Source organism: Lagopus leucura, unplaced genomic scaffold (genome assembly GCF_019238085.1).
Source record: "Lagopus leucura isolate 7727_CA_CO unplaced genomic scaffold, USGS_WTPT01 Super-Scaffold_100157, whole genome shotgun sequence".
In the NCBI taxonomy this organism is placed as follows: Eukaryota; Metazoa; Chordata; class Aves; order Galliformes; family Phasianidae; genus Lagopus; species Lagopus leucura.
The window spans coordinates 16,471,953-16,485,508 of record NW_024962334.1 but is presented as its reverse complement, the minus strand read 5'-3'; the positions used below and the strand labels follow the sequence as shown (position 1 = coordinate 16,485,508).

The 13,556-nt window shown below is 37.3% G+C and overlaps 1 protein-coding gene across 5 annotated transcripts in view; it reads right to left on the bottom strand.

The window, feature by feature from the left end:
* Positions 1-941: 941 nt before the first annotated feature.
* The window catches only part of SATB1 (SATB homeobox 1), an 89,761-nt gene continuing 77,146 nt past the window's right edge, over positions 942-13,556 (bottom strand). For 4 of the 5 annotated variants that reach the window (XM_042888944.1, XM_042888943.1, XM_042888942.1 and 1 more), the window contains 3 exons: positions 5,318-5,521; positions 4,743-4,838; positions 942-2,029 (listed from right to left, as the gene is read on the bottom strand). In XM_042888944.1, the coding sequence (XP_042744878.1) occupies positions 1,544-2,029; positions 4,743-4,838; positions 5,318-5,521 (786 nt within the window). In that variant the 3' untranslated portion in view covers positions 942-1,543. The remainder of the gene's footprint in view (positions 2,030-4,742; positions 4,839-5,317; positions 5,522-13,556) is intronic. The other variant, XM_042888946.1, reaches the window with a different exon arrangement.

The following is a 13,556-nucleotide window of genomic DNA, read 5'->3' as shown; positions in this document are numbered from 1 at the left end:
CTGCCAGGAACTGTAAATATGTTTATGCCTGATAGCCTTTTGACTCAATAATATCCTGCTATCTCTGTTGGGCAGGCAAGTTTTTAAACCTACAGAAGACAGGTTATGATTTTCATAACCAAACTGTATTTCTTTTTGAAGTATGTTATCTATATTCAAGTATTAAGAAGGTCATTAAAAAAAATCTGCTCATGATTTTAAAGGAGAACAATTGAAATGTCATCTTCAAAGTAGTGACAAGAAGGTACAGTGTGTACTAAGAACAAGCTATATTCCTCACAGTCATACACATACGCAGACAAACCCTGCCATATCATACCATACAAACAATTTTAATTGTGTAGTTACAGTCAATAACCACTCCTAGTCAGAACATTTCTGCATAAAGAAAATTGTGATACACTTATAAAAACAGCCAGCTGTAACAAAATAACTGGTGTTTTCATAGCAATAAACTCATAAAAAAGAAATACACCTTTATACAGAAAATTTATACAGCTGTAGCTTTAAAATTGATTGTAAACCAAAGGAAGACACATTGCAAACATCAATTATTTTCACATTAATTGCATAAGTTTCTAAGGTGATCTATTAGTTTTATTTACCTAAGCTTATTTGCATGATAGTAAAAATTGCATACAACAATAAGAGTGAAGCTTATAGTATGAATTGCTTGGATAACATAGAGCACTTTTTATAGGCAACTGTGTAAAGCACATTTTCTCTATTTAAAACTTTTAAGACACTTTGTTTTACTGCCCATCAAAATACATTTATAAATAGAAAAAAAAATCAGTATGATAACAAGAGAAGCAATATTACATTTAACGGAAACTTCCAAAAAAATTAATTACAACATGATGCTGCAGGATCTACAAATAAATAATGAGGACTAAATTGTGTTTCACATTTTCTTTTTCATTTTCTTTAAAACCATGTAACAATGAGAATGGAAAAAAAAAAATACAGTGACCTTTATTTCCAAAAGAAAACAAATCTGAATTACGGCAGTGCCATATAATACAAGGCATTTGTTGGCATATGTTATCTTTAAACTGCATTCCACAGTCTATAGTTCTTTTGTAACATACAATAGAACAAGAGTAACAAACTCTTTTTATTTTTTTTTAAATAAATGTGAGTTTCCAAAGATCAAGTGTGGAGTGCTACAGTAATAATTAAAAACAAGAACATAATGAAAACAAAAAACAGTAAATCACAAAAGTTGTAATGCTTGTCTGAAGGCTCCAGAATCAAAATCACTGGTATCATGCTTATTGGGTACACTCACAGTGTATCCAGTGAACACAAATTAATATCAAACAATCCTCAACGCTTCATCTGTTGCTGCGAAGCAGTTTGTAAAACAGAGTAAAACATCTAGTGCAGTCTGCATTATCCTTTTTTCAACTTTTGTGCAAGTTTTGGAAGATTCATTGGTCAAACAATGAATAATAAAGGTTTTTGACAGAACGCAAGATGGAATTTTTCATTTCATTAGTAAATACCAGTGGCACTGTTGAAAGAAAATAATACTTTTAGATCAGTCTTTCAATTCAGCATTAATCTCTGTGTTCCCTTCTACCGATAACTCTTCTTCTAGTTTAACTGAAAAAAGCGTGTTCGCATTTTTGTCTTGGATGCTGTCTTCTAAATCCTTGAGCAACTCTTCCTCCTTGTATTCTGCAACATCTACCTCCAACCCAGAATTGTCCTTCAGCTTTCCATGGTGCTTGAGATAATACCGCTGGTTCTGAAAGAACTTGATGATGGTGTACTTGGGCAGGTCAAGCTGAGCAGAGAGAGTCTGGATTGCTTCTTCATCAGGATACAGGCCCACGTCTTGTATGAAACTCTGTAGGATCCCTAGGGCTTCAACAGAAATCTTTGTTCGTGGCCGGGGTTTCTGACGATTTTCATCCTCAGATTCAGCTGGTGATGCTACTGTCGGTTGCCTTGGGGGGAGTCTGGGACCCGGTTGCTGTTGCTGTTGCTGCTGTTGTTGCTGTTGCTGCTGCTGCTGTTGCTGCTGCAAGACAAAGCACAAAATTATTTTTTTTTTGTACACATATTCTTGGTAGCATTTTGTGTTACCATGAAAATCCAGGGGAACAATTGCAAAGCTATAGGCAACTGCTTGGTAAGGTGAAGGAAAACAAAACAAAGGGCTCATTACTGATGATAGTACGGTGAACCCAAAATAAATGAGAATTAGTAACCCTCTGCATACCTTGCATGTATCTGCATGTGTGTAAGCAGAGACTGGGATAAAGGACTGTCAGGATGCGGGCAGAGCTGTGGCACCCTGGCTTTGTCTGGCTGGAAACACCGATGACGTGTCATTGGTATAGTTAAGCTGACACACTTTAATGAACGTGCTTCACGAGTCAAGTGCAGACAAGACAAAATGCTAAGTAGGTGACATAGTGTAGGATTAACTTGACCAGCTTAGTCAGAACTGTAGCAAGGGCAAAGTGAGAAAAGTGCCAGATGAGGGCAAACACACAGGAGCTCTGCCAGCAACAGCAGCTGCTGCCCAAAAGCAAGGGCTGCAAATCTCTAGCAATGGCTAGGGTGAGGGACAGGGGAGATCAAGGGAGGAGCTTTATAGCTAAGTGTGGAAATATCCCACCACCAAACTGAGCTGAGCAGCTGCTGAAGTCTCCCCAAACTTGCAAGCACTACTACAGACTGTGAGAGCTGGAAGTGCTTAAAACCACCCTGCCAAACCCAGTGTTCACAAGGACAAAGAGATCAGGAGACAGCAACTCGTTATTTCCCAGGCTGGCACTGGTCCATCTTGCCTGTGGACACGGAGAGGGTCTGTCTTGCCTGCATTCAAGGATCCCGACATACAAACAGGGAACAAATATGTTTACCTACTGCAGTGTTTGTGTTGGGGATTATTCAGTTAATATTTATAAAGCACTAAGATGCAAAGCTTTAAATAAGTTGCACTATTATTATTAGAAGGGAACATGCTGCATTCCAAAAACTGAAGCAATAAAAATGAGCCAGTATGCACATCAGAAGAATAAGATAAAGCAAATCATGATGTAAATAATTAACAAGAGCTTAAAATGAAGTTTTGCAAGCATGGATTCAGAAACATTCTTAAAAGGTGAGGCACTGAGCCCTAGAGACAGAAATGTTTTTCTCATCCACTGCTGGAGTATAGTACATTATAAAATCATGTTTAAAATCAAAAGTAAATTTATCAGCTACTGTTTTTGTTGACAATTCTTTAGCTCTGCAGCACAGGAAGCACTGGTTAGTAGATATTTTGGGTCAGCAAATTTCTTGTCATATGGTACAAACCACTAGTTATTATTAATAAACAACAAGCAGTTGCTATCACCACTTTTCATTTCCCTTTGTGACTCTTCCCTCAACAATTTTTTGCATGTCAGAAGTGGTTCCAGAGCTTTTGGTTGCAGCTCACTTGCAGACCTCAGGTAGCACAAGATATAGTAGGGGTAGTATAAATATTGGATTGGAAGTTTCATTTTGCAGTGCTGCTCGTGCTTGTGGAGACTTCGTGTAGGTCTCAACACCTATATCAGCAGTCTCTGTTTGAAGAGATCCTGTTATTGTGCGACACAAACACTGATGGAATCTGGGCTCTTGTCTCATCCTTATTCACATTCTTTCATGTTTTATGGTCTGTGAGCAGCCCCATTCAAAGCTTCAAACCCAGAGAGATTCAAGACTACTCCCAGCACGTTAAATTCTTACAAGACTGGAGGGTTTGTATACACAGTTTGAAAACTTGTGTCTTAGCTACATATTTATGCATCTTCAACAATTAGAGTGCAGTAGAAAACAGAAAAGACTCAGGCCCAGTCCCCCAACCCTTTCACTTACAAGTCACATTAAGAGATTACAGTGCAATTGCTTATGGAATAATATTTGTGAGATCAAACACAAAACTTTTATCAATAAGGCAGGAAAATCTAGGTAAGTAGCATAGTGATACAGTGTTTATACTGTGCATAAGCTTCTCCTTTTATCCCTTTAATAAGCTATTTTATTAAAAACAATGTACATTTCCAAACAAATGCTGTTTTATTACTTAATATAGATCTTTCTCTCTTTTTGCTAAATCAAACAGCAAGTTTCCAGGCTTTCACGATTATGTTAGTACTTGATATCCTAAGGGATTGTCTTATTCAGTTTGCTTTATCTTTAATATACACTTGTGCTGTTTCTGCCTGTGAGATAACTTTATCCTCCCTAGTTCTGTAAGTATTTTTCTGCACAGGTGATACAAATAGTATATCAAGGTCTCAGCTGAGGTTGAGAACTCTGAAAAACAGGGGCAATATCCGCCCTGTAACAGGGAGCAGCTAAAAAGCTGACCTCAGGTCTTCATGAGAAGGGATTAAAGAGCCTTCAACTCAGAGAGCTGCAGATCATAGAATTACAGCATGGCTTGGGTTTGGAAAGGACCTTAAAAGCCATCCAGTTCCAAGTCCTCTGTTGTAGACAGGGTTGCCACATACTAGATCAGGCTGCCTAGGGCCCCATCTAACCTAGCCTTGAATATCTCCAGGGACGGGGCATCCCCAGCTTCTCTGAGCAAGCTGTTCCAGGTTTGACCTACAATATTTAGCAGACGGCCGTCTGCGCTCCCAGTCCCGCGGTGCCTGGGCGAGCCAAAGGCTTGGCCTTTCCAGGCTGAGTGTATGGGTCCTGCAAGCCCTCAGTTCTCTCCCTGGCACATTGCCCTTGTGCCAGCTCACCTGCGGAGCAGCACCCAGCCAAGGTCCAGCGGTCACCAGGCCTGGTAAGAAAGCGCCTCTATGCTCTCCTTTCCCAAGGGTGGTGGGAGAGGGGCTCTGAAGGAAAAACAAACAAACATTGACTCATCCCAGGTTCAGCTGGGGTTAAAACAGGCTGAGGAACCAAGTCCCCTTCCCTCACTCCAACCTGGGGTGATCAGCTGCTGAATGCTAAGCCAAGTTTTCATCAGCAGCTCAATAACCTCCTCCTGCTGAGCTGAGCTCTGAGCATTCCTCTCTTGTGGTCACGAGGCCCACCTAGCAGAGGCAGCTAACACAGGAGGCTTGTTCTGTCCACACACAGCTATGCCCAAGCTGCTTTGTCACACAAGCTTGGAAAAACCCAAACTGAAAGAAAAAGTCTGTGTGGTCACCAACTCATCTTTTAATTCAAGTGGCAGACAGCAGTATGCTGTTATCACTTACCAGGAGACCTGTAGTTAGCCTGGCCAGGAGGAAAGAAACACTAATTTCCTTTGCTATGTTTAAAGCATTATTTACTTAGTGCTCTGCTGGATTGGCCAAGGTAAACTAACCTGAATCTGTTCTGCTGGCACATGGATAATGTGGGAAGGCCTGTCACCATGGTGATGAACTGCATTGCTTTCTTGTTCATAAATGGCATCGCGTTCAGGCTGAGGAAGACTGAGGAACCTTCGGATCATGGAGAGATTCTCCCAGAGGGTCCTGTTCTCTGGTGAGGGATCTTCTTTCCAACGTAACAGCTCACAGAGCCATCCCTTGAAGATAACACCAGCAAAACATTAGTTTTTCCTTGCCTTGCAAGGGGCAAGTGAAGGTGAAATGCAGACTTGAGCAGCACTGCATTGTCTCACCTTCTCCTCCAGAAAGTCACAGCTTTCCCTGTATATGTTGGATGTGAAACAAACATCAACACACTGAGACTGCCACCATACTGCACAGACCCCTGCAAGCCACAAGCATTTTGGAAAGCACATTTTACTTGGTCCCACACCACAGTGCTGTTTGTTCAACAAACCCATCGATCAAGGTAGAATCTTCCATCCCCTCCTCCCCTACACGTCCCCTGATGCCATATACTCTTGTCTATTGCCAGTTTTCCTGTTTATCCATTGGAGAGCACCAACACTGTTTCAGTAGCTGGTTAATCAGCTGCTGAGCAGTTTTTAAACACTGGTGCTACTTCTCTAGACAAGAAAGTGCTCTTGGTACCTGCTTTGACCGCAGAGCTGCCTGATGTAAATCATAACGATAGTGGAATTCCCTAAAGTCCTTTTAAAAGAGAAAAATTATTTGATGAGATGCAGGAAAGTAATATTGTGTTCCTATCTACCATGAGTAGAAATGCCTCTGCAGGTAAATTTATTTGAAAATGATTATCTGTTTCAGTATTTTTCTCATAGACCCTGAAAGAAACAGTCTCACATTTTTGCATAGGGCTTGAGGGGGACATGAAGGAACCTCATGTTTTTGACTTACCCTTCATACCTTTTCCAGGTCATCAAACAGCAAGATGCCTAAAAGCACACCAATCCTAAACCAGCTATTTTTTGGGAAACAAGCTATGAAGCACAGTGTGCATCATCAGCATATTTTTGTATATTAAAATTTTGAAACAAACTATTACATGCATGCAACCTGCATATTTCTTCCTTTTAGCTTCTAGGATCTGTTTTCAAAACTAGGTCTGTGCAATTTTACTTCTTAATGCTGTGGGAAAGATAATGTGACATTTTATTGAATCAACAAATAATATAAATGTACAGAAGCTTTTAGATCCTTCTTACATGTACTGGTAGTTGAAAAATGGTTTATCCAGACTAGTTTACTACTAGATACAATAGATACATAGATACAATATAGATACGTCATTTTCTTGAAGACATTCATATCTTTAGCTAGCAGTTAATAAATGCAGTGTAAAAATATTGCCATGACAGGAAGAGATGAAAGTAAACAAATAATCTTAATGCGTTCATACTGTATGAGAACATATTTAGTGAGGTGTGTATAAAAATTTCAAGTATATGCTATTGCATAAAAGTGGAAAAGTGAACAAATGACACAGGAGAATATGCCCCCAAGAAACAGAGATAGAATAAAGGACAAATATTGGCAATATCAGAAGGCAAAAATCTGAGTAGGGCCCAAACCAGGAATGGGGCAGACTACAGTTTTTGGTCATGCATATGCTGGGTATTAACCCCAGGTTTAAAAAGTTGATTGAGAAATGTGGCCAAATGCTAGTCTATAAAAATATACAGGCTGTCCCAAATGGAACCATACCGTATGTTTCCAAAACAGGAGTAAGTGTCCATGAATTCTCCCTCTACATCATAAGGATCCATGGGATGTGTTAGCAAGTTAACTCACAAACCTTCCATGCCCCTAACAACATGCTGCAGTGGTTCTCTCCCTGCCATCCTTCCAAGGCAATAAACATATGACTACTAGCTTTCTGTAGCAAGTTAAAAGGTGCAATCAGAGAGTGTAGGTGGTTTACTGGGGAAGGAGGGGGGAAGATGAAGATAACAAAATTGAAATCTTTTAATTGAAATGTGGTTATAAAATTTTTAATTAAAAAGAAGGTCTGCCGTGAAGGAGAAAAAAATAGTCGTTTGGTTGTCTGGAGTCTGCACTGCTTCACATTAAATCTGTTTGTCCTCTTCCCAATTGTGATGAAACAAAAAGCAGAGCAGCCACAGCAATCAGGTGAAAAACCTGTCCCCTCCAACAACACCTCTTTAAGGTATACTCACAAACCCAAGAAGAAACTGCACCACACATTTAGAAACTGCATTTCTTTTGTCTGGTGACCATGGGAGTCCCAGATGCTCTTTTTGAAAAGGACGATGGAAACTCTTTTCAAGTGATCAATAATAAAATAAATCCTAAGCAATCACAGCTTATGCTGATTAAATATATTTCACAACATTTTGTTAACTAAGAAATTCCTTCTCCTCATATCGTCTTTTCTATGTTTCTACGCTTACTAGATCAGTTCTTAATTTTACTAGTTGCTGATGACTAACATTACATTTCCAATACTTTTCTATTAGCCTTTGCACTAAAAAATTGCATCTAATTCTTTATCTAAAAAAGATTTGATGAACTGTAAGATAAAGTAAATCTCTGCCAGCCTTTCACTAAAACACTGATTTTCAGATTCTGAAGACAGTTGCTTCTGACGGTGTGTAGAATAGACTGCTACTCTAACAAAATGTCTCTTTTCCACTCTGTTCTTCATATTGCTGAAGAAGTGAACAACTATTCTGATGAAATATGTGATGGGCAACAGGGAAATGACAGAGTGAATTCTTTTAAAAACAAGGAAATAAGTAATTTTTTAGGACTTCATTTATTTCTGAAAATGCCTGTAAAAGTTGATATCACAAATAATCTTAGAAGAGATGGTGAATGTGCAGTAACAGAAACTCTGGAGATTTATTTAGTTAAAAGGGTGAAAACTTTACTCCAGGATGTTTTCTTGTGTTTAATTTAATTTGTGTTCAGACTTCTCTATTCAACATAAAGCTCATTCATAAAAGTCAGCTAAATGAAAATGTACGAAATGTTTTTGTAACTTTGAGGAAAACTAATGATACAGACTCTTCTAATGCTGAATTTTAAGTTCTGCAAAATTTGTATCTTTTGCCTCTATTTGATCTATAGAAGAATGAAGCGCTGTAGCTAATGTAGTTTAATTCACAAATGGACCTAACAAGGCCGATTTTTCTCCTCTTCCACACCTGTAAGTTTAGAGCAATTTCTGTCTAGTTAAGAAAATTTATTCTGAAGGAGAGCTCGGATAACTGTTTTTTTCATGTTTTTATAATCTTAAAGAAGTAGAAAGGGCACTAAAATAATAACAAAATATTTATAACTCAAATTCGATGACAACCAGCTTCCTTAGCAAGCAGCACATCATTAAAAATGCCTTAAAATAATTAGGCAGATATATCTATGCAGTAAGGCAAACCCCCAAAACTCTGCAATGACATTGGGAAAAACCTTGATTTTAAAACACAGTAAATTTGCCAGGCAACATTACACTGAATATAAAGAGAGTACAAAGCAAAATATAAACATTAGCCACATGTAAATATGTTTGCAGAACTTTCAGGATGTTACTACTTTTCAAACTGACAAAGTTTAATTTGACACCTTCTGTTCTAAAACCTTTGTTTCTATTCAAAATCACGCCTTTAGCTGCTATCAATCACTATGCTCTCCCTATTACTTAAAATACTGGCATAGGCCCTGGATAAACTGAAAATGCCATGCAGATGAATTCTGAGATAATATGTTCAAACCTGTTATATACAACACAAATCCTGTAAAGTTATGTATTGTAAACCTACATTTATTGGGAACTAAAAGTCTTAAATCCATCTGCTACAAAGAAAATACTGTTATGCACTTTCATGTAACCAAGTACCATCTGCAAAGGTCTTGCTACAGTAAGCAAGAAAATGGTGAAAAAAAAAAAAAAGATGCTAAACCTAAGATATTTAAAATAAATAAGTCTTCTGTCTGGTTTTCTGATAGGGATTTAGCAAAGAAACAGAAGACATTAAAGGAAAAAAAAATGTGTGAAAGCTGAACTGCCAAACTAATGCAGGAAAAGCGCAAAGAGGATAACTGCCAAGCATTAGAGTCTGCACGACCCATGAGCACCCTTATTTTAAAGCATACATGCATTTTATCTATGTATCCAAATGTTATTTTATTCAGTCTGAGCTGAGCTTTGTTTAAATAAAATGTTCTGCTCTGTCATGCAGTGTCTAAAAAACTATTCTTGCATTCCAATATCTTTCTTACTAAACAAGAAAAAAAAAAAAAGATAATTGAAATCTGCACTTAAGGTGTAGATACCAATTCTAACTAGATCAAAGAGGGTAGCATTACCAGCACGAAAAATGCTTTCTGGGCAAAGCTTTCCAAGACAGCAATAAACAAGTCCGGAAAGAAAGGACTCTATGGTGGAGCAACTGAACTCTTTTGTTTGGTGAATTTGCTATAGCGATGATCATTTGCCAAATGTTTAATATTTGTTACAAAAAAACTAACAAAGAATGAAACGTTTTAAAAAAGAGCTGTAATTTGAATTCAAGAAGGCAAAACATTTTTCACTATCAATACTAAAATATGAACAGCTTTTCTTTGGTACAGCATATCTGACATTATTTTGTATCAGTCTCTGGGGCATATAGTATAATAAAAATATATGGCGTTAGAAGAAATCAGTCTAAATAGGGAGGTGTTTGATACAAACATTTTAGCAGAAAGTTGAATTGCATTTCAGCATCTACTGTGAACAAAGACTAATCCATTAAACAGTACTTCGAACTCAAAAAATTGAGTATTGTAGACTAAACTAAAGTAGGCATTTTGAATGAGCACATTTTCAGCGACTAACTATAAAGCTAGCAATTTATCATTCAGCAAATAATTTTCTACTTTTAAAAGAATCTGTAAGTGTTACTTATGCTAATGAAGACTGTTTTTAATCTGCCCACAAACATGCTAAATAGAGGGCAATTTTTTTATTTACAATGCTGAAGGCACTCCAGTTTATAGAACACAGATATGAAATTACACTTGGTAAAATGGGCTCTTAATTGTCTGAGCAACCCAAATCCTTCACCTTTAACACAAAAGCTTAGAGACAAAACAAAGGAAAAGAACTCATGAACTAAACTTAAAATATTGACTTTTTCCCTTCAAAAGCCGTCCAACTTGCTTTACAAATCTCAGTTTTGTTCCAAATAGCTGTGTTCATCATAGATATTTCCATTTCTTTTCAGAACAGAATCCACGCATAAAAGAGAAGAAAAAAAGACTAACATCACCACTACAATATATGCATATAGTCTTAGGCTTCAGTATTAACTTGTAAGCTGTTCATTGTAGAGAAAGGTTGCTTTTGGAAAAGTCATAATACTTCAAACGAGATACATAATGGTAGCATAGAAGTACTGAAAGCATTTTAAATTATTTACTAGGTTAAAAGGGTGAAATGGTACTTTAAATACATCAAATTTCATCATCTGGGCCATTTTTTGGTGGCAAAGTGGTATTGATCTTTCCAAATGCTTAAAATTAACTATTTCCAGAAGGTCATTATTTGATTAAAGGCATTAAAGTTGAGGGCAAGAAATGATGCACTTTGTCTTCCTTCCCATTCAAATAATCATGTAATTTAATCAGAACTATCCCTTCATGTCCTGTAATAAAAATGTTTGTCTTAAGATATTGTTCTTTACCTAACATATTAACCTTTAAATGTTATGAAGTTCTTAAGAATAATCTCTGCTTAGCAAAGATTCTTCCATAATGCAATGAAGGATCTCCAGCATTTAAATTGATAAGGCCAAATTTCCCCTACACATTGATTGGAAAACGCATTAAACCCTTCAACCGAGATTTCTCACAGTGTTCAACAAGATCAAAAATTCAGAGTTCGGAATACAGAAGCTCCTGCCTATGGCACTGTGAAGCAAAACATGCACACATTGTTTCAGTACAAAGAAATAAAAGAAATAAGTAGCAATGGACTCTATTTTAGTTTATAATGAAAACGTGGTTTGCTCTACATTAGCTTATCTAGAAAAAGACAGCAGACAACCCATAATGTAGTCTATGAGTGTAGCATTTCATTTTCAGGCTGACATTACTGAAATCTGACTTCTTTCTGGGTGAAATGCCTGTGGGTTCAGACATGGGCACAAGTCCAGATGATCAGAGTGGTCCTTTTTAACCTGAAATATTCTTCTGGAATTTCCTGACTGCGGGAGAATTTATTCTGACTACAGATTTCTTTTTTGACTAAACTTCTGAAGTTGTTCTGGTTATCCTCTATTCAAAGCTGAGTAGACATGTATGTTTTCCAGATGAGATGAAGTCTGTTAGAAGAAAGACCACTAGATAAGTTCACAAAATTTTAAGGAAAAATAATAATCTATCAGGCTTACTAGGTTTTGATAGTGAACAACATATCTGTTATTGAAAAGCTTCTCATTTTAGCTTATCTTTTCAAGTACTTTTAAGAACTGATTTCTGTGTGAACTGATTTCACACTTTCAAGACATTTTGAAAGCTGCCATGAGCGTTAAATAGTTTGAGATTTCTCTGTTTTGCTCACAAAACTGTCCTTGTAATTCAAGAAGCAAAAGCTGCTGTTCAGCCTGATCCAGATGAGAAGAGCTGGTAGAATAAGAATGCCTCTTCTTGAAATGTGGCCTAAAGTGAAAATAAATGTCCCCAGAAATACGTTTGCTTTATTATTTTACTCATAATAATCAGTTCTAAGTTTCAAGCTTTGCCTTTGAGCATTCTGCTAAATCAGAGAAAGTTTGAAACCTGAAGCTGTCCTTTATCTCCAGCTATTTCTGGTTTATCTCTTCTATTGGCTTTCATTACTAGAACATTGAAAGGGGAAGCCAGATGTGAATTTTAAGTAAATCTGTATCTGCCATCGTAATAGATGAGATTTAGTAAAACAAACAAACTGAAAACCCCACAACCGCATAGGGCTTTTCAGAAGAAAGGTAAACTTCACTAGCAGGAAAAACTTCCTTTGAAGAAACAGATTATGTCGTTTCCTTAAATTTCTTATCCAACCTATTATTCAGCTGCACCATCTGTCTACATGTTACCTCTACCTTTTCCCTGGGCTGGGAAGAAAAAAACTGACCGAGTTGCCAGAAGTGACGCTGACAGCATTTCATTGCAATTTTTTGGGGTGATATTTTAGGGGAAAAGGATTCCTAATGTCTCTTCTTCCCCCTGCCTTTTCTCCTCTCTAGCTGCAGCATTTACAAATTAAAGATGTCCTTCTATTGTAAACAACCAAACAAAATTAAAAAAATAAATTAAAAAAAAATATATTTTAAAAAGGCAACTTGCTAAAGCAACCTGTAAAATTCAGTGACAAGCAGCAAACAAGTACAGAAACAAAATGACCTAGAGAGCTGGCTGCCCTGCTCCTGCAGTCTTGTCTGTCGGATCAGACCTCTCCCTATGCAGAGACCTGGTGCATGGCTCAGAGCCAGCACTATGGAAAAACTTGTCGGCTTAAGGGCTGAAGCTGTATCAAAGCTGGTATGTGTGGTCCCTGGGTATGAACACTTGAGATGTACCAGCAGCTCACAGGAAGAAAAAAACAGAACATTCCTAACCCGCTAACTCTAAAACTGGCTGAAAACATAAATATCATTACTTTTTAGTTGTGTTCAGAAGGAATTAATAAACTAAATTAAGGGCTTCTCCCAAGTTCAGTTTCTCTGCTCTCAGCCTCCTCCACCTCTCTTTTCCCTTGTTCAAATGTATCTTTTCTACAGTATTGCCTTCAATTGCCTAGCAATGATAGGCACAAGCTGTAATCAAAAACATAATATGCATTCCTTTGAAAATCTTACATAAAATGCAACTACATTCATATGTAAAGAGAAGGGAAAAAGTAATAGATGCAAAAACTATGGGTGAAGCTTCGTTCTGCCTTCCTCTACTTTATATCCATCCTTTTGCACACACACACAATCCAACTGGCATCGTAACCACGAAATATGCAGGATGAAAATGGACTTCACAATAATAATAATAAAAAAAGAAATATATATTAAAAAAACCCACACACAAGAAAAAACTGCTAATTATTAAATAAGTCAGTCTTAGTCTGGTACATTACTTTTTATGGTATAGGCACATAAAATGGGTCAGTAGGTTTCACAGAGGGTGACTGGTAATATATGGCCCTTTATCTTTCATTTAAGTAGGAAGAAGTACTGATTT